The sequence below is a fragment of the Misgurnus anguillicaudatus genome, chromosome 25 (assembly GCF_027580225.2).
Source record: "Misgurnus anguillicaudatus chromosome 25, ASM2758022v2, whole genome shotgun sequence".
NCBI classification, from domain to species: Eukaryota; Metazoa; Chordata; class Actinopteri; order Cypriniformes; family Cobitidae; genus Misgurnus; species Misgurnus anguillicaudatus.
This window is the reverse complement of record NC_073361.2, coordinates 12,031,655-12,059,311: the sequence shown is the minus strand read 5'-3', so window position 1 is coordinate 12,059,311 and position 27,657 is coordinate 12,031,655. Positions and strand designations below refer to the sequence as shown.

General features: G+C 40.4%; 2 protein-coding genes across 3 annotated transcripts; both read right to left on the bottom strand.

Moving 5' to 3' along the window:
- Positions 1-946: 946 nt before the first annotated feature.
- napga (N-ethylmaleimide-sensitive factor attachment protein, gamma a) lies at positions 947-8,627 on the bottom strand. The gene is made up of 11 exons (XM_055182519.2): positions 8,448-8,627; positions 8,185-8,252; positions 8,013-8,097; positions 7,866-7,883; positions 7,756-7,786; positions 3,464-3,573; positions 2,896-2,962; positions 2,695-2,765; positions 2,519-2,597; positions 2,221-2,430; positions 947-1,965 (listed from the first exon to the last, which is right to left on the bottom strand). Exons 1-11 carry the CDS (start codon positions 8,498-8,500, stop codon positions 1,840-1,842), a joined length of 918 nt encoding a protein of 305 aa, XP_055038494.1. The 5' UTR covers positions 8,501-8,627; the 3' UTR covers positions 947-1,839.
- Positions 8,628-10,136: 1,509 nt separating this feature from the next.
- On the bottom strand, positions 10,137-26,608 carry cdk13 (cyclin dependent kinase 13). 2 transcript variants are annotated; one of them, XM_055183107.2, is made up of 14 exons: positions 24,777-26,608; positions 18,403-18,951; positions 18,121-18,291; positions 17,227-17,366; positions 16,943-17,113; positions 16,152-16,341; positions 16,012-16,068; positions 15,833-15,934; positions 15,684-15,761; positions 15,468-15,584; positions 13,920-14,051; positions 12,645-12,811; positions 11,645-12,166; positions 10,137-11,562 (listed from the first exon to the last, which is right to left on the bottom strand). In XM_055183107.2, exons 1-14 carry the CDS (start codon positions 25,835-25,837, stop codon positions 10,952-10,954), a joined length of 4,068 nt encoding a protein of 1,355 aa, XP_055039082.2. In that variant the 5' UTR covers positions 25,838-26,608; the 3' UTR covers positions 10,137-10,951. The 2 variants fall into 2 exon arrangements, with proteins under 2 accessions (XP_055039082.2, XP_055039081.2); XM_055183106.2 differs by having other exon boundaries at positions 12,621-12,811; positions 24,777-26,607.
- Positions 26,609-27,657: the final 1,049 nt, after the last annotated feature.

Here is a 27,657-nt window from a genome sequence, read left to right as displayed (position 1 = left end):
CACCCTACGGACTCGTGGACTAAGCGAGTACGCGCAATTTAAGGCCACGAGACCGAAAGTCCACATGAAGTGCGCCATTTGGGACAGGGCCTATGAGGACGCCCAGAAGTCCGGAGTATGCCACTTGGGACAGGGCCCCAGAGTCCACACTTTGATGACATCATGTAGTGCAGACCTTAGGGACCCTTGATCTGAGTCCACGAAGTTGCATGGGAGTCGTATGTTGGGACAGACTCGAGCGTCATGCTGAAAATAGGAAGGGAAGTTGCCCATCAGTGTCGTTTGATTGCTCTTTCGCAAGGACTTCTGGGTTGGTTAAGTGCATGAAGCCTGTGAACTCTAAGGCCTGTCACAAGTGGCATACTCCGGACCTCGGGACCTCCTCATAGTTGTGTGTAGGTTCTACGCTGTAGCTACGCCATAGGCCATGCGCAGCCCGACGTGCACCTCCGCAAAACTGCAATGACGCGTCCGCTCTATGCTTCCCTGAAGACCGCATCAAGGGTGCAAAGGGGGCACTGATGAGCACACTTCAGAGAGTAAAAATGACAGAAGGGACACCCTACGCACTTGTAGACTAAGCAAGTATGTGCAATGTAAGACCACAAGAACGAAAGTCCACATGAAGTGCGCCACGACCTAAATTGCACTTTAACAAACTGCTGCTGCTTCTTCTTTGGAGGGGTTTACTGGCCAAGCGCCACCATCCTCGGCTGTTTTACTGCCACTGTGGGTTACATGCGTGGACACCGCCCACCAGCGGTCTGCATGTGTAAGTGCACGCCAACGGGGACGATGACGCAGAAGTATGAATGAAAACCAACTTGTAGCCTACGGCGTTGAGGCTACACCATTATGCAGAACTATAATGAGCCATTAATCCACTAGTGACACCAAAACAAACTGCTAAATAATGACTATAACTAAATCAACCAGGAAACTAATATTTAGAAAATCAACGGTTTACTTTATTCACTGATTTATGATTTTATCAGCCCATGCATTCATATTTAATGATTCTGTCTCTAATACAGAAATTGTTCCTGCAATTTCAAACTTACATTTCAAGGTCAGTCTCTCATATACAGACAGACAACATTAAGGCATGTCATGCATTTATTCGAAGAATCCTGCTTAGTTTTAAGGTGCCATTCCATAGATGTCACGTGACAAAAGCTGGTGTTTAAACTTTATATAACGATCAGCTATTGGATTATATGATACTAATTATAATATTTTCAAAATGACAACATAAAGACATTCACTTTCTTTAGGGTTGGCCAGGCACTGTTATTCAAATCTTCAGCATATCATATAATTTAATTGATTATAACAAAGAAAAAAAAAGCGGGGGGCGGTATTTGAAATACTGCACACAAAGACTTTGTTAAACCATCTAAAGTTCACCACTATTCCATATAGTGCATGATATACAGTATATATAGTATCACATGTATCAACTTAATGTAACAATCTTCGTATAAGAATTGCTTGAAAACTTTATAATTATATAAAATATATAAAGATTATTAATAAACCCAAATAAGTATGTTTCAGGATGGATGAAGTATAACCCTGCACTATCAAGTGCTGATAAAGGCCTCTGTATGGATAAGTGTAAAACATCTTATCAATTTTTCCAAGTGACATTTTTCCCATAAATAGCTCTGAAAAGGGTCAAACACAGACAGCTCCAGTCTGGAAGTATCGTATTTCAGGAACACAGTCATTAACATAATCATGCTTATATCTTCATAAAGGATTGACAGGTAACAGATGGAAAATGTCTTCACGATCTGTCATCCTGTAGCAGAGAAAGAGCTCTGATTCAGGATCAGTTTAACAGAGCCCACCGGCATACTCATCCTCATCTTCCTCAGGCTTGGCGTCTCCACTGGCAGCAGAAACAGACGATTCCTTCTTCCCTCCTCCAGGCACTTTCAGGCTAATGGCCAACTTTGCATACTGGAGAAGATGACAAAAAGATAATTATGTTAAGTTATTATGGCTGACACGATAAACATGCTACAACAGGTTAAAGCGTTGCCGACTGTGCTTGAATTAGGCTATTAACTTAAAAGTAATTTAGCAAAACATATTTTTAAAGGTCCAGTTTGGGTTTTTATCGGCATCTAGTGGTGAGAGTGCCAATTGCAATGAGAGATCCTTCATTGCACCTTTTATACATAGAAAGTGGCACATGTACAGTGTAAGACTCACATCATTGTCCATGTACTTAAGCAGCGGTGAATTACAGACACGGTACACCTGATCTTCATCTTGCTGATCGAAACCCTGCAAAAGCTGCTCCATGGCAATACAGTCTTCACTCCCACTGAATCCTGGGATGCTGTAGGTTTCTCGCACGCACTTATCCGCCGCCACATAATCGCCTCTGTGGAGATGCACCAGCACTTGTGCGATGGTTTTCTGTGTATAACACACAAGCACATGTTATCCATAATGCATCTGTAGTGGTAAGCGCTTGACAGAATTAAAGTGTGCAATTGTGACGGACCTTAAAACAAGATGGATAATTTTCTATTTCTTTGTACATGTTCTTCTCCTTCTGGATTGACTTTGCTGCTTCGTCGAACCTGAAATGATTCATTTCGATCAAATGGCTAGAAACTAGAAAATTGAATAATTACTTAAACTTGTCTTTAAAACAAAACTTAAAAATGGGCGAGTTACTTTTGCTGTCTAACAAGAAGTCTTGATGCTTTGCCAATAAGCTCCACTGCTTGCCGTAATCGATCTTCATTCTAAGAAAAATAAACATTCACAGACAGGGTCACATATTTATTTTGGTGTTTGATTTTGTTAATCCAATCACACAAATTGAGCAAAGCTGCTGTTGGATACAAGAAAGTGTAGCTTTAAAGATGAGCTCACCTCAAAGACAGACGCAGCTTGCTGGTACAGGTAAACGGCTTTAGATAAATCCAAAGGTTCTATTAACCTGCAAATCATCTACAGGTCAAGTTGTGTTTGTTAAACACAACCAAATTGGTGTTTTACAAGAATAACAGGAACCTTAAAGGTGCAGTGTGTAAATTTTAGCGGCATCTAGTGGTGAGGTTGCGAATTGCAAGCAACGGCTCAGTCCACTGCTCACCCCTCGCTTTTGAAACACCTAGACAAGCTACGGTAGCCACCACCGAACAAACATGTCATCGTTGGAGACAAGTTGGTAAAAAAACTTTGTGCGCTAAGGGCGTCTGTAGAAACATGGTGGCACAAAATGGCGACTTCCCTGTAAGGGGACCCTCGTGTATGTAGATAAAAATGTCTCATTGTACGGTAATAAACACATAACGGTTCATTATGAAAGGTCTTTATACACCCCTGATAATATAGTTTTGTATATATTTCTGTCAAGAGATCCTTCTAAAAATTACACACTGCACCTTTAATGAATATCAGACATTTTATTAAGGATTGATGCATATATTAAACATACTTTCCAGCTCTGTCGAGGGCCATGGCTGCGGTGTCTGGTGTGCCGTTCTCCACATACATCATGCTGGCTTTCTCTATGTACTGCACTGCCTCAGGGAGTTTCTGCATATCCTGAAGGACATTAAGGCCAAAACATTACAATCTAGAGTCAAACCAAAATGCAACATTCAACATGTCTCACATTATCACAATTTATTCACTATAGTTTAGATCAGTGCTTCCCAAACTGTGCGATGCGGCCCCCCAGTGGGCCGTAGCGGTACTGCAGGATGGCCTTGGCTAGGTCAAATCAAAATATTAAAATAATTAAAATATTTTAATTGTTCTGAAATGTGATTTTCCCCCTCCCTATTATATAAACATAAAGAATTTTAAAAAATTCAATATAGTGAGATTTTATTTTTGCAATAGATTTGTGAACTATGTCGCTTCTGTTACACACTTTGATGCATTATAATTGTAAATATTATGCAGAAAGTATGTAATGTAATATGGGTAAATATAATTGTAAAGAATGTTTATGTCATTTTTCACCAGAATATAAAAATATTACATTTTATGGTAGTTCTCATAATTAACATGAGATTCTCAAAAACTGGTTAATAAATGTTGATAATTTTGTGAAAAGAGAGACAATTTGCTTTATTAAATATATGTAATATACAAATTTGGGGGGGGGGGGTCACAGAGCTTTTGCTATGTTTTTAGGGGGCCTACCACCCTGAAGTTTGGGAAGCTCTGGTTTAGAAAATGGTAATAAAATATGACAAGAACTCAGAGTTAAAATATAGTAGGTTGAAGCAAAGCTTAATTTTGTTTAGTCTGTGGTGTAAAAGGGGCGCATTAGCAAAAAAAGTATGCAAAACAAGGTCAGTGTCTAAATAATTTTCGGGTTTCATTTTTTTATACATTTTTCTGGTAGTTCGCTGTATGATATTGATGTATAATTTGTTTGAGTTTACTTTATTTTGCTTTTTCCAATTGACCCCATTGTCCTGCACACACTAGTAAAATGAGATTTTACGATATCAATGTGCATTGCTTTGCTCTGTTTCCACAGATACATGGACACATTGATCACATTTTTTCTCTCACAAAGTATTGTTTCACTTCAGAACACGTATGTCACTGGAGTCATTTGCATTACATTACAGGCACGTTATGATTTTTCAATTGAAATATGCAAAAAATGTTTTATTTTTTGTTCACATGTGTACTTGCATTATTCAAATGTTTCAAACAATTTCAAAAACATTTAGTTTTAAAGAGTGTCATAAGGTCGCCTGTGGTGTTATGTCCGGGTTATCATCATAGATGTGTTTGATTTCATGGAGCGCTTGTGCAGTACTATCGAGTCGCTCTTGTGAGATGTCATAAGCAAATTTGTCTAAACCGTGCTGTATGCAGACATAGTACTGTAATGAATAGCAACAGTGTTAAAACTTTATTTCATTACATTATCTACAAACATGATTTTTGAGTCCTGTGTTCTAGTGGTGGTCGCTTTCGAAGCACCGCTTCATGAGGCTTCGAAACGTTTACAAATCTTTTGTTACGAATCATTGGTTCGGAGTAGGGATGCACGATATATCGGCCGACATATCGTTATCGGCCGATAACGGCTTATTTTTAATATTATCGGTTATCGTCTGATAGCAAAATTAAGCCGATAAATGAAAGCCAATAAATGATGGATTATTTGGTTTGTCGAACCACTTCACTTGCTCATTGCTGGCCATGTGGAGCTTTGATTGGTGCTTTCTGTGACATAGCATGAAGATGACACGTGTTGCGGGCTTAAGAAGAGTATGCTAGTCTAGCGCAAAGACAAGATGTCCACGGTCTGCGAGTTTTTCATTGTGAAAATAATATGAATATTTATCAGCCTATATATATCGGTTATCGTCCCCCAAATATAAAGAATTATCAGTTATCGGTATCGGCCAAAAGTTTCATATCGGTGCATCCCTAGTCGGAGCGTGTTTCAAACCGGCCAAGTCATGTAATTTTAGCAAACGAGGCTTCATTACGTCATAACCGTTTCAAAACATTTAAAAAATCTGATGAATCACCACTAGGTGGAGTTGTAAAAAACTGTAAAATGTTTGGACAGAACTGCTTTTACACTATTTTGACCTGCAGGTGTCGCCAGCGTGTGTGGTGTTTCATACGCTTTGAAAAACTGAATCAATTTTTGAAGCAATTGGTTTAATTGATTTCGATTAATTGAAGTTTCGAAAAGCTTAGTTTCTCCTATCACTACATCTTTCTACTCAGCAGTGGAAGTAAAAACTACAACTCCCATCATTCAATGTTCCTTCACAGCGTCATCAAGTTTCAATGTTGTTTTTCTATGGTGACCTCTAGTGGCAAAAGTTACATAAAGTTTGTGCCTTTAAAGGCGGAGTCCACGATGTTTGAAAGCCAATGTTGATATTTGAAATCACCTAAACAAACGTGCCCCTACCCCAATAGAATATGGACCTTCTGTTGATAGACTCGCCCCACACATACGCAACCTGGCAAGGATGTCGGTTAGTAGACACGCTCCTTACTGCTGATTGGCTATAAGTGTGTTTTGGTAGTCGGCCCGTCTCCTTTTCCAAAGCGTTTTTCAAACATCGTGGACTCCGCCTTTAATGATGGATATGTGCCATGTTGTCTTTCATATAAGATAACATGATGGCATTTTAATATAAAATTATTAGTTTGTGTTTAACTATAGAAGATAAGTCATAAACGTCTGGAATGGCATGAGGATGAATAAATTGAGATAACTTTCATATTTTGGAGAACTATTAATATAAAGGCAAAATATGTAGGATTTCACCAGTAGAGGTCCAATTTCAAAACAATAACAAAGGTGAAGCTTAAATCTCACGTTCTTTCTGATCCCATTTTTTAAACCCTAGTTAGTGTGTAATGTTGCTATAAAAGCATAAATAATACCTGTAAAATGATAAAGCTCACAGTTCACTGCCAGCCGATTTGAAGAGTTTCGAGAACGAGATAACCACCGTTTTTTTAATTGTTCAGAAATCTCGTTTTTTGGTGTGCATTCCAATTAATTTCAATGCAACTGCAGTTGGTTTGTTTTGATTTAAACCTTCATAACTTAACAAATACAGCTAAGTAGCACCATAAAACAAAATAATAACATGATAACATAATAATAAACATGTTTTGACAAAAATGTTAAAAAATGGATTTATCTCGTTTTGCAACGAAACTCTTCATTGGCCCTGTCCCAAATGGCCCACTTCATGTAGACTTTCGGTCTTGTGGCCTTAAATTCCACGTGCTCGCTTAATCCACGAGTCCGTAGGGTGTCCCATCTGTCATTTTTACACTTTGAATTGTGCTCATCAGCGCCTCCTTTGCCCCCTTGATGCGGTCTTCAGCTAAGCCCGCACTGCAGCAGGCTTCGCGCACTATACCAACCCAGAAGTCCTTGCGAAAGAGCACTCAGACCAATCAGACGACGGAAGGGAGGAGCTCACACTGACGGGCAACTTCTCTACCTATTTCCGATGTGACGCTCGAGTCTGTCCCAAAAGACGACTCCGTTGCACCCAGGTGGACTCGCATTAAGGGTCCCTAAAGTCTGGACTACGTGATGTCATCAAAGTGTGGACTCTGAGGAGGACCACAAGTCCGGAGTGTGCCATTTGGGACAGGACCATTTTCTTTAACAGAATTCGCCTGGACTACAGCCCTCTACTTCCTGCTTTAATGACGTCACTAGAACAGGTTTTTTTTTACTAAACTCCGCCCACAGGAATACGTCAGTCGCCAGCTAAGCTAACGGCAAGCTAAGCTGCTGTCGAATCACAACAGACGAAACAAACTACACAATCAGAACTCGATACGTATTTCTGAAGGAGGGACTTCATAGAACAAGGAAGACATCAGCCGCTTTTAACAACAGCACTATACAGATAAGGAAATTGTGTGGAAAAACATAAACACGTGTTATATTGCGCACTGTAAACACAATAAAAGCTTCAAAAACACAGAAAGAACGGGACCTATAATGAAGGGTGGAATGATGGAAAATTTTGTTTTCACCATCCAGAGATGTATGGAGTTCGCTAATCATGTTTACAGGTGTGGTCACAAATAAATTTTGCATTATCTGTATGTTTGATCACATTATTTTATGCCATCGTAATGAATAAACTGCAAGGCACAATAGCTGTGTGTTAGATGCCATAGTTTCAACCAAGAGAAAACATGGATAGCGTAGATATTACTTCATTGATAGGCAACAATGTAACAAGATTCAAATCTCACCTTCAGCATCATGCCTGCTTGCTCGAGGGCCCTGCATATTAAAAGTAACGTATATTTATACACAAATACAATTATCTGAATAATAAAATAATAAACATGTATATACTCACTTGGCAGCATGAAAAAGGCTGGAGAATGAGTAAAGGATCTTAAAAAACAATGGCACCTGTCTCAGTATTCACCTTATATAATGATGCAGGTACATAAAAAAAATAAAATGACAAAACCACATGACTAAACCACAACATGAAGGATACGATCCATTATTGGTGTAAGCTTCAGCCTCCTGTAAATACGCCTCTTTCGCCTGTTCAAGCTGCTTGGCGTTTTTAAAGGCAACAGCTGAGGTAAAAGACAGAAAAGCAGATCTCAGATCAGTGTTTGGGGTATAAGTGGGTGTTAAAGGATCAAGTGGTGTGATCAACCCACCTGCTTTAGCATATTCTGATGCAGCACTATCATAATCAGGCTTCCACTTCATAAAGCTCGTCTTCAAACTGAGTTAAAAAAATAATATATCATCAGTTACGGCTGGTTTAATTTTGTTAAACATTACTAGGAATCGTAATGAACAGTATGTAACAGACTTTATAAAACAAGTAACTTACGTGTCTACTTTCTGTGAAAAAATATACAATGTACTTGTACTCAATATATTAAATGCATCTGTTGACAGGAATTAGCCTACTTACTATTTTTCAGCCTGGGCGATGTGCTCGTGGGCTTCGTTGATTTTTTGAGCCATGGTTTAAAACAAGTCTTTATGCATAAAGGATTATTATCAATAAATAAATGACTTGAGTAGCTCCAGCTCAAACGCTGTATACATCACCTGACGTTGACGTTTTCTTCCGGGTTAGTTCGTCATCGGTAATGCTGTTGTTTTCCTCCAGGGGGCGCATCGAGTCCTCATTAACATGCATTCATATGCAAGTACTGTGCATGCAATGTTGTATAAAAAATGGGTTGAAACGTGTACAAGCATATAATCTTACTTCTTTATAAAGATTCTGTTACAGTTACATGTTTTGATTAATGATGACAAATTTTTTTCGTAATCATATAAATAGGACATTTATTCCAGCATGATGCTATGATGTTAATCGGATGTGGTATATATGGCCACTTCCATGCAAATATCTATTATCAAACACATGTATGAATGTGTTTGTGTTAAAGACTTTGATTTGATGTACATATCTCTCAGAAAAAACCCATGTGTAAATACGTTTTCTTTAATTTTGTATATTGTTATTCTTTTTATTTAACTTTGCATATTTTTATTCACAAATACAAATTTTTGGGAAAGCTTAATTTGTCCATATTTCTGGTCGACTACTATATTTGATAGGCATTAAAACAGATCTGCCCTAACGTTACTCCCCCATTTTTTTTTTCATTTTAAGTTAAGTTTTGAATACTGTTAGTTCTTGTTACAAAAAGGTACTTGTAACAATTTTGTGTTTTGGAATTGATTAATAAAAAACATGCAAGTACGCTTAAGACTGCATAAATATATACACTATTTTTTTAATTAAAAGTTTTATTTTAATATGTTTTATATTCCTGCATAAATAATACAATCATGAACTTTATTATCAGATAAAAAATCAAGTACCCCGTAAACTGGCAATAATGTACACTAATTATGACACCGAGTAACATCTCAAACAAGCCTTTAAACAGATGAATTAATATTGAATAAAACATTTTTTGACTCATAATTGTGACCAGAATGAAGTCCGGTTGAAGACCGCCCATTCTATGACGTAAGGCTGCTCTGACGTAAGCGTTCAAAATAAAAGTCCGAGCATTTACTGCCTCCTACGTTTGCCCAGCTTTAAACTTTGTTTTGAAAATATTTCGTTTTTTTTCTCTTATATCTCCTTCAATAAGGAATATTATTTGATTAATATGTTACTTTTGTTGGCAAAGTTTTGTATACATAAATGTAAATATGGTTATAAACCATTATTCCGTATTTTTCTATTAGAAGTTAAGCAATACATACATTCTATTTATAATCTGATAAAAAAGAAAGCTGCTAAATGTATTATTTTATGTCAGTATTTCCATGTTTTTATTTAATTCTTTTTTCTTTCATCCCTTGGCTAATGTAAAAGTGTTGAATATGTTTGATTCAATAAAAAAAATACAATAGTTGAATGAAAATGTATCAGGCAAACAAAGCTGATAATTTTAGTGATTTTTTTCTATATTTATCTGTCTAGTTTCTCTTTTAATCAATGTTCATTTATTTAATGTTTATTTATTATAACTACTTGCCTACTGTTTACGGTACAAATATTTCATCAAACATGACAAAGGTATGTGTGCATTTAGGAAACATGACATGCATAATAATAAAAAATACAAATACATTTTACATTGTTGGCATTTCTTTAATAAACAATTGCCAAAGGGGAAAAACATCTTATTACAAAAAAGACACTGTTGCTCATCTCCTTGAAATTGGTTAAATGTCTCTTTACTTTAAATTTTACAATGGCTATAAACAATAGCTGGTGGGGAACCGGTCAGAAAACACAGCTTTGATCACTTGTTCAGTAGATACACCAATTTATATGAGCCAAATCACACAAGTGCTAACAGTCTCGTAGGAGTCCTTTAAAAGCCCCTCCAGTGAACTGAACCTTGTGACAGAGCTCATAACGTCAAATCAAAAGGAGAAAAAAATCTGACCGAAAAAGAAAACAACTTCCATTACTGATCATTTGCAACATGTGCGGATACAGCACATTCACACCTCTGTTTGTTTCCACCTACTTTATTCAGTAGTGCAAAACATTGTAATACTAGTCTTTCCTTATGCAATTAAAGGAGACACTAAGGTACAGGTCATAAAAACACTTACCCTGGCGTGGTAAATGCACACTCAAAAAAGGTACAATTTTAATTTAAAAGACAGCAGTAGAATAAGATTACAAAATTAATTGGAGGGAAAACAAAACAGTTCTATGAAATGGTACAAGCGGGAAATGAAAAACTCCCCTCCCAACACAGTTCGTCCCTCCAGTTGTAACCCAAGTGCCCTCATACCCCTTACAATTAGAAATATTACAAATCAAGTGAGCTTTCAGACCACTTAGTGCTGGCTTGAGGGCAACTGCATGTCTCTTTTAGAGTCTTCCTTTTCCGAGGCATTCAACGTTAGTAAGTTTCACAACGACCCGAATCAAAAAGGGAGTCCTCTGCCCCTCAGTCCCGCTGTGTTCACATGGGGAACGTACCCGAGCGGAAGGGGTGGCGCCCCTGATTGGGATGGCGAAGTCCAGGCTTGGCCAGGAGGGGGTACGGAAGGGGGCGGGGGCCCGGGACCCACAGGCAGCGTGCTATGACTGTACTCAAAGCGATGGTCCTTGTCTCCACTGAAAACCAAACTGCTGCCTCCAGCCCCTCCGCCGGCACCGGGCGTGCTGGCGGCGCCTCTGTGAGAGAAGGTCTCTGGGGGAAGAGGTGGGTGCGGAGGCATTCCTCCCCCCATCATGTGGCCGAGGTAGCTATCCGCAAAGCCTGCGTGGGGAAAGGGCGGAGGTGGCCGGCTGTAGTCCGCACCGTACCCAGGTCCGTCCGTGGGCCTGGGAGGGGGTGGGTAGTCAGGCTCTGGGGGTCTAGGAGCTTCTCCCGAGGCTCCGGAGGAAGGCAGGCTTGGCTTGGGTTCAGGGGCCTGCCGATAGTCCAGGTCTGCACAGGGAGGGGGTTCTGGAGGTTCTGGGGGTCTCTGGTCTGGTGGCAATATGGACAGAGAATCTAGAACCCTGGACGATGAGCCAGCACCTTCAGTCACTGCAAGTAAAAAAAAAACACATTTTAGTTTACATTGAGGTGTCAAAAGCTGTGACTGTGCTAGGAGATTGTTAGCAGGTACCTGGAGACACAGGGCTGGGCTCAGGTGGCGGCTTTATCTCAGGTGGCAGTGGGGGTGCGGAGCTCCCACCCGCTGCATTTGAGATGGAACCTTCTGCCCCATCAAACCCGATGACCTCTCCTGCCGCACCTTGTTGGACTTTGAGAAGTTGAGCGAGAAACATGGTGACGGCTGTCTGCGTGGCTGAGGCCGAAGCATCTCCATCTCCCTTGCTTTGTTGCTGTGGGGTGGGTGGCGAAGGGGGCTTCGGCATGGGTGGAGTGCGAGGCACTCCGCCCCCTCCTGCAAGTGGCTGAGGGGGTTTGGAGACCTTGGCCAGTGGAGGAGGTTCCGGGGGTCTTTCAGACTCCACAGGGGCAGGGGGCAAAGCCTTGGTAAGCTGCTGTAATGTCTCTGGGTTCATCTTAGAACCCACGGTCTGGGCAAACTGGGCGGAACTCACTGGGGCGCTCTTGGACTGGAAGAGGTTCAAGAGTACAGCCAGCTGTTCTTGAGTCAGTTGAGAGTTGGGAGCTTTGGTGTCTATAGAAAAGACAAGAAGTGAAAATGACATTTGATATGATTCACTTTCATTTCAAGGCTTTTTCTTCAATGCAAAGAAAAGAGCAGGTGGGGGTGTCAGTAACCAATCGATAAACAATTTAATGTTAGAAGTGTAAAGTCCAAGGGTCCATATTTCAGTGTCAGCAAACTTTGACAAATACTGGCTAGTGAATGCTACAATAAAAATGTCAAGGCTTTAGGCACCCTGATACATACTAGAATTTTATATTGTTTCAAAAAAATATGAGTAGTGGTAAATTTCCCATTCCAAAAGAGGTCTTCATTAAATTATTTTTAAACACTCATTACATAGAAGGGTTACAAAGCCAATATCACCTTATATTCATAGATTTTTTTAACACAGTGACTGACAACAGTAGGATTACTAGAACAACATGCAGGTTTTCCTGGGTATTTCTGCTGCTGTTCTTACCCAACAGAGCTGCAGCAGTCTGACCTTTGTGTCCTCCAGCAGCAGGGAAGCCCTGCGGCGTGTTGCTTCGGCTGTCGTCCAGTCCCAGCTCCTTTCGAGGGGCTTTTGGGGCGGTCAGTTCTTCTGGCATCTGCTTTTGTCTGCGTCGTTTCTTACTCCACAGTTCATGGCAGTCCTGCCACAGAGGGAGACTATAGAGAGACAGAGATTGAACAAAGGACAATGTCAGATTAGGCCAGACAATCAAAGCAATCAACCAATAACTGTTGATTTAATGGTCAATCATGACACATTTGTGACCCTTGCTTTAAAGAAAAAAACTTACCCACTTTTAAAAGGTACACTCCACTTTATTTTTGAAAATATGCTCATTTCCAAGCTCCCCTTGAGTTAAACATTTGATTTTTATCATTTTGGAATCCTTTCAGCTGATCTCAGGGTCTGGCGCTACCACTTTTAGCATAGCTTAGCACAATCCATTGAATCTGATTAGACCATTAGCATCGCGCTAAAAATAACCAAAGAGTTTCAATATTTTTCCTATTTAAAACTTGACTCTTCTGTAGTTACATTGTGTACTAAGACCGACAGAAAATTAAAAGTTGCGATTTTCTAGGCAGATACTGTATACTCTCATTCTGGCGTAATAATCAAGGACTTTGCTGCTGTAACATGGCTGCAGCAGGCGTAGTGTTATTACGCACTGCCCGAAAATAGTCCCCTTTGTAACTTTCAATAGCAGAGGACTATTTTCGGGTACTGCGTAATATCATTGTGTCGCCTGCAGCCATGTTACGGCAGCAAAGTCCTTGATAATTACATCAGAATGAGAGTATAGTTCCAAGCCATATCGGCCTAGAAAATCGCAACTTTAAATTTTCCGTCGGTCTTGGTAAACGATGCAACTAGAGAAGAGTCAAGTTTTAAATAGGAAAAATATCAAAACTCTTTGGTTATTTTTTTAGGTGCGATGCTAATGGTCTAATCAGATTCAATGAATTATGCTAAGCTATGCTAAAAGTGGCACGGCCAGACCCGGAGATCGGCTGAAATGTTTAACTATAGGGGAGCTGGAAAATGAGCATTTTCTCAACAAAAAAAGTCTGTCCCTTTAAATTTTGTGTATTGAATAGGATATTTAGTTATTGGTCAATGATGATAATATCAACATGAGAGACTATTGGCAGATAAATCCAGTTGGGCTGATATGCATTTCCAAATAAAGACAACAGTACAGACAAAAAAAGTATTGGAAAGGAAGAGTGCACTAAACAAAACCAAAATTAAACTCATACTTACTCAGGTGGAGGCATCTTAGCTGGGTCTACATCTCTGAGGAAATCACTGTTGAGAGCTTGTTCTGCCGTGCAACGCTTGCTTGGGTCCAATGCTAACATGTGGTCAAACAAATCCAGGGCCATCAGAGGAATACTGGAACACAAACCAACAGTCACTGGAAATGTTCCCTAAAGTTAGTCACTGTATTAATAAGCACAGGTTAATGTCAACACAATGTCACAACTGCAATGAGTAACTGGTATTACCAGTAATTATTACTGGCGAGAAATGGGTTTTCTTGGACACACCCCAACACGGACAGTCTTGGCTCCGTTAAAATGATTATTGTGAAAGTAAATTAGTACTGATAAAGGAGGATAACTTAAAGGAACAGTTCTTTAAGGATGAAAGGATGTGCCTTTTGAAGCTTTGATGTTTATATTTTTGTGAACTATTCCCTTTTTTAATAAGTATTTAGTGTCCCCAGAATGTGTATGCGAAGTTTTAGCTCAAAAGATAATTAGTAATAGCACATTAAAATTGTCACTTCATAGGTGTGAGCAAAAGTTTGCCAATTTAGGGTGTGTCCCTTTAAAGGGATACTTCACCGATTTAGCATTCAGCTTTGTATCTGTACAAAACCCGGCAGTATTACTGAATGACCATGTTTCCCTCCCTCATTTCCCCCTGAGAGGAGAGATATCTGCATTTTGGTTCTGCAAAAAAGTCCTCCAATGATGCAAAAATCGTCATATTACATCATCGGAGGACTTTTTTGCAGAACCAAAATGCAGATATCTCTCCTCTCAGGGGGAAATGAGGGAGGGAAACATGGTCATTCAGTAATACTGCCGGGTTTCTACAGATACAAAGCTGAATGCTAAATCGGTGAAGTATCCCTTTAAATTCAAATGAGCTAATGAAATGCAAACATTGATCGCCATAATGGTAGTTTGTTGAAATTGAACCTCAATTGTGCCGTCAATAATTTTCTCTCTCTCTCTCTACACTAAATGGCTACAGTTGGATAATGCAGATTTTATTCATTTAAAAAGGGCGGTATTATTATAAAAAGATCCCCATATGGATCTTACATAGGGAGGGAGTGAAATATGAAAGTATATGAACTATTTTTTTCACATGCTACCAAAACTAAGTTACTGGGTTGATCTTTTTCACATTTTCTAGGTTGATAAAAGCACTGTGGACCCAATTAGAGCACTTAAACATGGAAATAGTCAGATTTTCATGATGTGTTCCCTTTAAGCGAATGTTGACTATACAATTCAGACTGCGCACATATTACGTAATGTTGATAAATAGCAATAGATCTTGCCAAATAATTACACAACGACATTAATAAAGCATCAAGTACACACTCAACGCACATCCTTTTCATTGCATGAGCACTTTAAATACTATCCGTCTTTGTCCCGCAAGTGAAATATGACATTTCCAAATGCATCCATTTTCTTTCAGTCAATATTACATGCACATCACATTCTGTACGAGTACTATATTTTTGACTCTTTGAAACTAAACGGGTGTCATTAATTACTAGTTACTCACAAAGCAAACTCTTCCCTCAGTCTCCGCCGGTACTGCTTCTTTGGTTTCATGGTGTTGAAGTAGGGCAGTTTGATCACATCTGGCCACACAGCGGGGCAAGGGCTGCCACAGATACGACTGGAGTGGACACAGTTAAACAGGTTAGTGCGACTTCAAAGTATGAGATGTCTGAACAACAAATATGTTCAACAAACAAATTTAAACCATCACTGTTACCTTATCAGCTCTAGCTGCGCTAGCTCCTGATTAGCTTGAAAGATGGGCTTCTTGGTGAAAAGCTCTCCCAGAATGCACCTGTGTGACATGAAGGATTTAGAAACTGAAACAGTTTTGTTTAAAACTGCATTTCTGAACTGCTTTCCTACCCGCAGCTCCACACGTCGATGGCGGGTGTGTATCGCTCTTCTCCTAGCAGCAGCTCGGGTGGGCGGTACCATAGTGTGATCACCTTATTGGTGTAGGGCCGACTGGAAAAGCACAAGTTAAGTCAGAGTTTGCACTACTCAAGTAACAGCTGGTTAATTTGTTAATAGAGGGTACATACCTCTCTTCAGAGTTATACAACCGAGCCAATCCAAAATCTGCCAGCTTTATCTGACCCCTGAAGGGAAGCACAAATTATAAACAAATCAGATTCCCTTAAAGGTAAAATTTGACGTGCATCTAAATTTGCAGTGCACTGACTTGTTATTAAGCAGGATGTTGGAGCACTTGATGTCCCTGTGAAGAAAGTTTTTCTTGTGGCAGTATTCTAGTCCTTCCAAAAGCTGCCTCATAAATGATTTGATGTGACTCTCATTGAAGTGGACAAGGCCAGACTCCAGAAGTCCCATCAGATCATGGTCCATGTACTCGAACACCAGGTAGAATGCACCTTTTAGATTCAAGCACAACCAATATGACAATTAAATCAGGGTTCCCACACCTTAGTAGTTTCAAATTCAAGGACCTTTCAAGGACTTTCCGGGTCCAATACCCTCAAATTCACTGCAGTGACACTTTGGGGACGCCTTCATGGGTAAGTGCGTCTGAATGTGTATATCAAATTCAACCAATGATGAGGCTTAACGACAAAGACAGGGTGACGCGGGAGCCAGGAAGTATGGCAATATTTCAGATAGCGACAAAGACGGCGTAGCAGGAAGTATGGCAAGGGAGATGCAGCGTCTCATTCCCTTCTCAGGAACAAACAGTTACATACATAACCTGAGACATTTTTATGTGTCAAACACAACTATGCAAATAAGCATTTTGGTATGAATCAGCATTCGCATACAGAAGACATAAGCATTTAAAATTAACAGTTACAAAAGTCTAGATTTTTTATGATATTATCCTACACTACACAGGGAATATGGAAAACTTCCTCTAATTTTTCCCCCAGATTCACAAACTTTCAAGGACCTGTGGGAACACTGTTAAATGGTTGAAATTGGATAAACTATCTAACAAACTGAATATTTTTTATGCAATACCTTTATCATTCTTGAAGTCCAAGGCGTCTTCTTTATCGGTGACGATCTCCTTCATGTTTATGATGCTCTTGTGATTGAGCTGCCTTAAGATCTTGATCTCCCTGATGGCTGTAATGGGAAAGCCCTCCTTCTCATTGTCCAAGCGGACTTTCTTTAGGGCCACCAACTCAGCTAAATAAGCAAAATCAGAAAGATGTTTAGCTACATGAAGAAAGCATTACTTACAATTATAAATACACTAACTGAAATGAATAAGATTAACTCAAGTTGGAAAAAACTCTTACCAGTATCTTTGTCCTTGGCTTTGTACACCTGCCCGTAAGTGCCTTCACCAGTGATCCCAATGATTTCAAACTTATCAACACAGCGTTTCCCCCAGTCAATCTCGGTCTCCTTGATTTCTCCAAAGCGTGGACCACATATTCTGCAATCACACCATAAAAATGTATAGTGTGTGATCCTACTGTCTAAGGGCCCGTCCCAATACCTCCCCTTCCCCTACATTTATGCCCTAACCCTTGCTTTTGCGCGTGCACGTGTAGGGCGTCCCATTACTTTAGGGAGCAAGACCGAGTGTTATTTTCCCCTTAGAATCAACCCTCAAAATGTAGTCAGGACCGACGCAGGCTTAAAACGAAGTGGGAGATTAAATTACACAGGATACCTTGCGACGCTGGAAAAGAACAACTATATATTTACAAATAAGCATGTTAAAATTCTGGAAATTGTTGGAATATGTTAGTTTGAACACGAGTTCTGTGTTTGTGAAGTTTTAAACACTAATGTTAGAAAATATTTTACGAAGCTGTCTGACGATGTCTCCCGACTGCTTTGAGAGAGTCTGTCGATCACATATTCAGTATGTGTGTTCCGGCGTTCACATGAACACATATAACACGGGCTTATCGAGAGTTCAATTATATTAAAAATAATCACGCTGCACGTGACGTAGGCGAGTATGTTCGCTACGCTACTTTTCATATAGTGGTGTCCCATAGGGAAAGATTTGAACCCCCACTTCCCTCGTTGAGGGACTTTACTGTTGAGGGCACTCAACCAAGTGGAAGTTTTAAGGGGGTAGAAATGGGATGGGGTTAAGACTGCAAAACCTTGAGTAATAAATTCAGCTATCATAAACTTGAATGGTAAATGACAATACTTGAATGCCTAAAACATACTTTGGTCTCCTCCTTTGTGTAGGGGTCTTTTTTTCATCTGGTGGGCTAGGAGGTGAACCTGACATGTTGCCTGGGAGCTCTGGTGGGAGAGGCAGGTCAGTTAGGAGATGACGAGGTTTCCTCTCTGGTTTCTTCTTTCCGGGAGGAGCTGACAATGAGTCTTTCAGAATGCTAAATCAGAGGAAAAAAACATCAGTGACAAAACACACACACACCTTTTTGGCTCAATATATCCAAGTGTCAATATGATTTCATAAAAGGGTTAAAAATCATAAACCTCACCTGTCGCTTCCATCCAGATGATTCAGGTTATTGGGTGCCGGTGGTAAGGAGGCTGTAGCAGGAACAGCTGCTTTCTCCTTCTCTTTAATCTGTATAGGCTGACCTCCTTTCTTTTTCTCCTCCTTTACCTTTCCTTCTCGGCTGGACTGCGGAGCCTCCGAGCTTCTCTTAGGAGGTCTATCCACAGGGGATTGCGGCTGGCTAGATACTGGAGTTCTGGGGCCTTTCTCTGAAACAGGCGGAGGTGAGGGGGGTCTGGCCTTCTTGGCTGAATGGTTGGTGACTGGGCTTGGCTGGGGCTGGCAGGAGGATGACGATGAACCCTTGGTAGGGGTAGATGCGTTGCTTGAGTTTTTGACACGGGCAGCCTCGGCAGCTTTTGCTTTCTTCTGCTTGCTGAGCTCGGCCGCCAGGCTGCTCTTGAGGGTCAGCGAGCTGGGTGACAGACTGGAAGGCCGGCTGTGGGAACGCGAGTGACGGTGGCGGCTGCGTGAGCGAGAATGCCGTGAAGACTGGTACGGGCTCCGGCTGCGAGATTTTGCAGTCCGCCTGAGACACATACAGCAGCAAACATCAGAACAAATTCATGTTGTAAATGACTTGTGCATTTATTATTTAACATCATATTAGTAGCAGTGTTTCCCATACATTGATTTACTCGTGGCGCACTGCCACGGAATCAACACTGGCCACCACGAATAGATTTTTCATGATTCCCATTTACATTTATATTTTACGGTTTAAAAACGTCTCAATTCATTGTTGCAAGCGCCCAGTGCGCCCCCTCCCTTTCTCTGATGTTGCGTGCAGCGCGGCGCCTCGGTCTTACATAAAGGCCGGGGTATACCTTTTTCCGCGCACGCGTAGCTTTTCGGGTATACTCCCCGCGGCTATACGCGGATGGCCGCGTCCGACACTATACGCAATACAAATGATTTCTTATTCAAATTATTAGTCTAACAGGCTGTCAGGGCAGCACCGATTTGGCGACATTTACAGTACATTAAAACATTAAGATAGGTGAAGAAAAGTAACTGATCCACCATTGCAAACACATTTTAGAACAAACAACAAGACAACAAAGAACAGGAATCAAACAAACATGCTCCAGGGCTTTCTGTTCTGGGAAGAAGTAAAAGTTATAGAAGACAAACGATAGTGTGTGTGCAAATGCTGTCTATTTCCTTTGTATAATTGTTTATAGTGGAGTGCCCTGTCTAAATATTTTCACGCGCATGCGCTGTAGTACGCGGACTGTACGCGCACTGTCTGCGCGGTCTCAAATTTTGGGCTGCACGCGGACGGTCCGCGCGGACTAGGGCTGCACGTTTTCAAGTTTTTAATTAATCGTTAACCGACACCCTTAGCGGTTAATACTCGGTTAACCATATTATGCCAAAGGCAACCCAGAGATACAGACACACGAGAAAGGGGTAGTTATTAATTTTTAACACCTTTAATAACTGGTTGGACCACATTTAAAACAAAATTATTTTATAGAAATAAAACGCAGTGGTAAGGACAGAGCAGCTTAAGTATTTCACTGACTTTGCGTTCGCGTGGATGGTAGGCTGGGCGAAGGTACTCGCAGGCTCCGCGGCCGCCTCTCTATGATGCCCGGGTGTTGGCTGGGTTTGCCGCGATAGTCGGTGAAACGGTGATTGCCGGTGCTTCAGCCTCTCACCGGTTAGATCACTTGCCCACCCCGACACCGTCTTTCACCGTCGTTTTGATATTTTCATGTAATTAAATCATTTAGCTTCGTTAGAGAGAGCAAACACTTATAACTGAATGTGTCTGCTGCATGAATTCACAGCAGAGCTGAACGCGAGTCACGTCACAGAGCAGCAGGTGTCAGATTTCATTTATTTCTGTCAGAGTTTGCGAGGCGAGCTGAATGACCAGACGATAGCAGAAGCCGCGTGGTTACTCGTTTTTGTTATAATGCACATATATGATGTTTAATGTAAGCGAGATAGTTTTGTTGTATTTTTTATCAAGAAAAATAATAAACCCATCATTCAAGCAGCGCTTTATGGAGGAGTAGCCGGTTGCACTGCTTGGAACTGGCGAGTTCTGTGAGAATTACCTGCGCACATTGACTCAAGCACTTAATTAAACCAGCTGTTTATTCATAAGCACGCAAATTCATACGCGATTTAATGCAGCTTACGCAAGCGCTGCATTTAAATAATTGCATAATTCAAAAGTGAAAGTAAAATGCGCACGTCTGCATGCATTAACCGGTGGGAAAATTCTGTCACCGCAGCAACCCTAGGTTGTACATGAAGTATATAAGCACTGCATTGTAATACTTGCATTTTGCCCTGTCATTCTCGATTTTAAAGTGCTCGCTCTGCTTTTCTTTGCCCGCTTCATATTAGAAAACTGCTACTACTTGTGGATATTACAAATGTCTGGGAGCGCTTTGGCGGTCTCTGGTGGTGCAAAAATGTATTACAACTAAATTCAATGCAGGCCATTGATGACACTTAACCGAGCAAAATGTTTCACTCGGTTAAACAATTTTTAACGGTTAATCGGTTAACCATGGACACCCCTAGCGCGGACCCTCTTGATGACGAAAATGACGTCATGCGGACGGCGCGCATACGCGGACGTCCCTAGTATACTTTCGGCTTAACAGTGAAAAGGTGGCGGTGTTTTCAATGTCCGTTCCTACGTATACTTTCTTTTTCGCGTAAATGTCAACAGTCACAGATTTTACTGACAGAGAATACGGCTGATCGAGTTTATCATGACTTGACAAAAGGTTAGCAGGGCTCCAGACTACCACCAAATGGTGTCATTTTTCCACCAAAATTTGAGGGTATGCCACTGAATTTTACATCCAGTCGCACATGTGCGACCAGTTAAATTGACCGTTTTTTGTGATGTGACACTGAATTTGAAACCGCACATTGTACTTTCTGCATTTGTCATTAAAGTATGTATTAGTAATACAGTGGAAATTAGTAGAAATGTGAATATTTGGTTAGCATGGTGATTTACGGTGTGTGCACCTAAATTTTCTGGTTGTGCCCCTAAAATTTTCAGTTGGGGGCCACAGTGCTGCTTAGGGCTGTCACGGTGGCAGCTTTTTACCACGGCGGTGGTAATGCACAAATTCACCGCGGTGGTGCAGTGGTTATAGATTGATTTTGTGTATGTGTGTTTGGGGGGGGCCCATGTGCGTATGCATATAGGTCTTATACATAATGCATACATATATTTTGAAATATAAAAATGTAAACAATGATCAGATACAGTTCTTAACAAACGTGCGTGTTTATAGGCACCAAATTCTTTCTCAGCCGGTGCGCTCGTCACAGCGTCAAGCAATGCTTAGGTCACTTAGCAACGAAAGATGCTCTGAAGCGCCCACGTGCATTGAAGAGGAGGGAAGCGGTGCGATCACGTGAAGCAACTGTGCTTGGCAATTTCGGTGGCTGATCGAGCTGTGCCCGGAGGACACAGGGGATCTGCGCATTTCTGCGTGTTTATTGTAGCACTTCCACTCATGAATCAACAAGTGAGAAACCTTTTTGGGGTTATTATGTTTCAACCGCGATGAAAACACTTTCTGATGGTGAACTGGTAGCGCAGATTGATACTTTTTCGTGGCCAAGAGAGAACAGACATTTCTCAATCTGAAGACTGGAGCCTCCGGAGGTTGCGGCTGTATATGTCATCAAGCCTGGTTTATTATTTTCAGACATTTGCAAGTCATAAGCATATTACAACAATGTATGATTAACAAAGAATAATAGTCAACTTTATAATTGTTAATGTTAAGTCTTGATGACATATGCAGCTTACAAATCGACCTCCAGAGGCTACAGTCTTCAGCTTGAAAAATTGCCAATATCTTTCCTCATTGTTCCGCCCTCAAGCCAGCGGGTCATCACTGATATCAGTTGCCTTCCCTTGCAAATTAGCGCATTAACCCCGCGTCTGCTGGCTGTTTGCGTTAACACAAACCTGAAGACATCTCACTGGGCGAAATTGTACTTTATATTATTTTTCATCATTTGTGATGTGCACAACACCGCGGGGCACACCGCGGTGGTGCGGTGGTAATTACAACCGTCCCAGCCCTAGTGCTCCTAGTGAAAAAAGTTAGTCTGGAGCCCTAGTTAGCATTAGTGTTTTCAACACACACGTTCTCTCCCTCTCTAATGCGGTATGCCTGCGCACGTGTTGTGTAGTAACTTGGCACTTGTTGTGTAACAGTTAACTTACTGTGTATTCTCTTATATTTTGGATTTTGCACCGAATTGTCTGCGCAAATAAAACTCACATTTAAAATAAAAAGGGCTCATAACAAGACATTGACAAAAGAGCAACAGCAGTAAGGCTTCAATGTAAATGTATGGTGATTTTGTCAGACGATGTCGCGTTTATAAATCAGTATTTTAGCAGCAGTTGGATTAAACATGAGGTGTTACTGGGTCGTGTTTAGAAACTATTTTATAGTCTACTCATTTTATGTTAAAAGAACTGATAAATGTAAAATTAGCATTCAATTCTGTTAAAATGCTTTATATTGTGACGGATCACAGCAGCCGGTCATCAGTGCACGTGAAGAGAATGATCTCTCCCACGTCTTAAAGCTACAGTATCCTAATTCATCTCTCAATAAAATTACTCTCTGCTCATCAGTGAAGAACTTTCGTACTTCATACGAATGCGTGTATATTTAATTCATACAGTAAAGACTGTGAAGTGTTTTATTTTAATTACTTGTAACAGACATAAACCTTTTTAAAGGCATATTACATTTCTCTTTGCAAGAAGAAATATTTGTTGTGCTTATTTGATTTACATTTGGTGCAAAGTCTGCTAGATTATAGATAAAAGATTCCCATTCCACTGCCATTCTGTGATCGGTAATCGGTCCCAAAAATGCTGATCGGAGCATCTCTAATAATGATACTAATAATAACAAAAACATCTCCAGACTCGTGACTCCCAATAAAACCAGATGGTCGGTTGTTGCAGCATCTGAGCCAAACATTTAATTTTTTTATCAGCAAATTGGTTTAAAAAATGGCCGATAACATTAAAATGCATACATCAGATATTTAATATAAAATCAACACATTTGCCACACAGAATTATTTGTTATTGGCTAAAAAACATGATTATTTTATACTGTTGTTATTTTTAGCTTACCATCACCTTAATTACCAACTGAGCATTTAGAAATGAATCAACAGGAAGTGTCTCAGAATGTGTCAATCGTAAACAGCAATAGGAAAACTAGTCACATGTATTTGATGTAAGATTGAACTTTGCTGTCTCAGCTGTTTGGGAGAATAATCTGATAGCAAGGTGGATGGAGCTAAATGCCATACTAAATGACTGAGAAGCAAATTAAGTGTTGCATCTTTATTTCCATTCGCTGATTTAAACTTCAGATTATGACTGTTTGCAATAATAAACTAGATAACAACCAAGTAAGGATACAGGTATGCCCTGGAAAAAAGCCAGACAGAGCCAAATTTAACATTTAAAAATGAAAAGAATTTTGGTTGCGTTAACACACAGGGAATAAAGTAACCATTTAACCTCACCGTTCAGTAGAGAGAGTCTAATAACGTTTAAAGTTTCAACCTCTAGATTGTTGCTCAACCTCCTGCTATAAAGCCTGACTCACGTGAGCTCAACCAATTGGCGCCACGTGTGTTGGTCATTTTCGGAAGAATGTGAACAGAGCCAACAGTAAGTGAAGAGAGTCAAATTTAAAGTAAACAAATAAATAAAATGCATTTTACATTTCTGTCCTACCAGTTTCTGACAGTTTGAACAAATATAACGAAAAAATTAAACAGATTAGATTAATCTACAGACAGTTCCCTCAAACACGGACGGGCACGAGCAACGTGACAGACTCCCTCCACTGCCAGAAGTGTTACAATTAACAGCAAAACCTGACACATGCTGCAAATGTATCTGATAGTTTTACATTATAATAATAATTAAATTACATTAATGCATCTTAAAGAATAAAAAGAATAGAAACACGAGGTCTCGTTAAAGTATGACTTCAGTAGGCCTTCGTGTTGAACTTCGGTTAACGTTAAGCTACACTATTTTATAATGATTATTTAGATTTGTTAGCAAACAATTTTAGGCCTAATATGGTTATCATATACCATAACTACTATCATAATTATTATTAAAATAACATTAATATAACGGTATATGATGAGACCTACAAAGCGTATGAAAAATTTCCATAACCTTTCTGACGTTGTTTTATTTCGTCTTGGATAACAGTTATGTTAAGTAATCAGAATGGGAGCATTAATACTAAAGCAACTTTTCCTGGGGCGATATTTTAAAACCCAAAACAATTCTTGTTTTCTTACCTCACGTCTGGACTGGGGCTCAGGGACTTTCTGTAGGGGCTCCTGGAACGTCTGCGCTGGCCGTACGGGCTCGAGGCGATCTCGCCCGACTCGTATGGGCTGTGTCGGCCGTAGCTCGGAGACCCGCGCCAGTACGGGCTGGACGGGGACCGTTTCCTCTTACTGCTCGAGTACGAGCTCGGTGACTTTGAAACGTTATAGGCACCGTATACTTCTGAATCCCGAGCGTAGTACGCGTTAGGAGACACTCTCCTTGGGCTTCTCCTGGATATAATCGGGTAGTTCGTGGTAGGGGACTGGTATCCATAGGAATATGTTGTCCCATAAGGACTATCCGCCGCTTTGAAGCTTGGACTGCTTCTCCTGTAGGCCCTGAGTTCCTCCCGGTCGTCCCTGTAGGCTTGTGGTGTTTCCCTATAGGCAGAAGGAGTGTCTTTCTCCGCTTTAGGTTTGTTTTTGTGTCGCTTGGACTCTTTTTTGTCACTTTGAGACGTCGCCGATGAAGACTTCCTTCCGTTGCTGTCGTGATTTCTCACGCCGCTGCGGGATTTGGACGCCACGTCCCGCTCCCGACTGGATCGCTCCTTCCTCTTCATCTCTCTCTCTTGTCTGACTTTCTCCGCCGAAACACTGCTTTCTTCTCTCCTCGCAAAGGAGTTGTGGTCTCGTCTGCTCCTCCTCTCCGGCGTGGTGGCTCCGCCGAGGTTGGAGTCCTGAAACTCGGCTTCGCTCAGCCGGTCCACGGAGAGCGTGTCGGTTTTGGGTGACGGACTTCCCGAGAAGCGTTCAGACTGCGAGCTTACATCATCATACTCCACCAAAGTACGCAAATCTCCATCATAAACCAACCCTTGTTGTGGCCACGACTGCTGTTGCTGCTGTCTCTCGCGGGCATACTTGTGTCTTTTCCTCCGCGAAGAGGAGGAGGACGATGATCGCCCCTTCTCCCGGTGTCTCTCACGGTGGCTCACGGTCTTACTCCGTCTCTCGTCTTTCTGACTTCTTTGTGCCGTTGGGCTTCTCCCCCGGCCTTCACGAGAAATAATCTCCGGATTAGGCATCTAATCTTCCACTTTTATCACTCCGAAATGCGCGTGGTTCAGTCCCCGGCAAACAAAGCAAAACATTTGAAACCCACTTTTAGCCACGGTAGCACAGCTAGCTCAAAGAGTACCACTATTTCTCTAACACACCGACCGTTGTCATTCAGACCCCCACGAATCCTACGCATTTAACCATCCTGACGCATATCAATCGAAATAAATCCTTAAAAGAGGCCACAAATGTCAATAAAACGCTCGGCGATGCCGGCTCATATGATCCAGTTCCGCGCATATGATGAAAAGATTTTGTTAGCCGGACAGTGCTAACTTAGCAAAGCATCCACAAAAGAGCCTTTAAAGAATCCTCCATGATTCGGAGACCACTATCCCGGAAGATAGGTTAAAAACGACTTGTTTTCAACGGCTAAAGAGGTTTCCTGGAAAAAAATCGCATCGAAAACGAAACATTAATCCACACATACTTATGAGGGCTGAAACTTCTTGACGCCCTCTCACACCGACTCACTAACAAGGAAGTAGCACGCAAGCTAGGTCAGTATGAGATTTACTTCAGCAGATTCCACAAAATATAGAAAACGTGTACATCTAATTCAGCATAAAGATCTAAATTCATATATCCTTCTTATATAAACCTAATATAAGTGAAAAACGTCAAATTAATAGTCTTGTTCTGATGGTAAATAAAACTCTTATGAGACGATATATTAAACAAAAGTAACGAATCACGCACGCATAAGCCAATATTACCTCCTGTAGGCCTTTGCTCTTTGAGGCCTTCAGATGTGCTCTGGCATTGGCACTTATTAAATCCAAAATATTGTAAACACGTGCCGCTGACAGCAGAGGGCGCCACTATGTGTTTTATAATGTCCGTACTGTTTATAAATTACATATCAATACAACAGTTTAGAAAAATATTCAAGTTGTTTTTTAATTGTCTAGTCAATACTAGATTGTATCTGCATATAGAAAAGATCTGGGCTAGTTGTCACAATGCCTTTATTTCTATAAATAAGGTTTTGCACCAAAACTCCAGTTGTATTAAATGTGCTTTCTCATGCAATGGTTTTGTAGCCTATGATGATTTTAACATCATGATATAATCAAGTGTCAATATGAAGATATAAAAGAAAATATAAAAGTATGTTTTGAACCATAGGTATTCCAGTAGGTATTCCAAAAATATATTTACCTTGAAAATAGTATAAAGTATGAACTAACCCCAATCTGTTTTAATTATAACTATACTTGTTTTTATCATAATAAAACACATAATCTCTCATTCAAGCTTTAAAATGTTTAACCCCTTTTAGAAATGTCTTATCAATGACCTTTGGAATGGCAACTCTGTCCATAGCTTGGGTATAGTTTTTCATCTGTCAGATCCTTTGAAAGGCTGCAATATGTTAATCTTGCATGCTTAAGTCAAGTTAGATTTTAACTAAAGTTGTGATCAAAAATTATTACACCTTGCAGAATCTGGAAAATGTTGAACCATTTGGAAAAAAGAGGAATTTTGAAAATTAAGGTTTGGTTTTAATTGAGCCCTGCCCCTAAACAAGTAATTTCACAAGATAAAAGTTTACAGAAAGTTTGCAACAAAGAATATCAGAATTTTTAAAAATAACCCTGTTCATAAGTTTACTTCTGATTCTTAATACTGCACAATGTTACTTGGATTACCTGCATTTTCCAGATACTGCAAGGGGTATGTAAACTTTTGATCGCAACTGTATAATAATATTTTATTTATAATATTTATAATAAGATTTAGCATACAAAAAAGAATGTTGTTTAATATTTTTGTTTTATTTCAA

Coding starts and splice junctions, on each gene's coding strand:
- napga (XM_055182519.2), bottom strand. CDS start 8,500: ATGGCTCAAAAAATCAACGAAGCCCACGAGCACATCGCCCAGGCTGAA. Junction 8,253..8,447: donor ATCGCCCAGGCTGAAAAATA/GTAAGTAGGCTA, acceptor TTTTTAACTCAG/TTTGAAGACGAGCTTTATGA. Junction 2,766..2,895: donor AAGCTGCGTCTGTCTTTGAG/GTGAGCTCATCT, acceptor TATTTTTCTTAG/AATGAAGATCGATTACGGCA.
- cdk13 (XM_055183106.2), bottom strand. CDS start 25,837: ATGCCTAATCCGGAGATTATTTCTCGTGAAGGCCGGGGGAGAAGCCCA. Junction 17,367..18,120: donor ACACAAAGGAGGAGACCAAA/GTATGTTTTAGG, acceptor GTGTGATTGCAG/AATATGTGGTCCACGCTTTG. Junction 11,563..11,644: donor GCCCAGCCCTGTGTCTCCAG/GTACCTGCTAAC, acceptor TTTTACTTGCAG/TGACTGAAGGTGCTGGCTCA.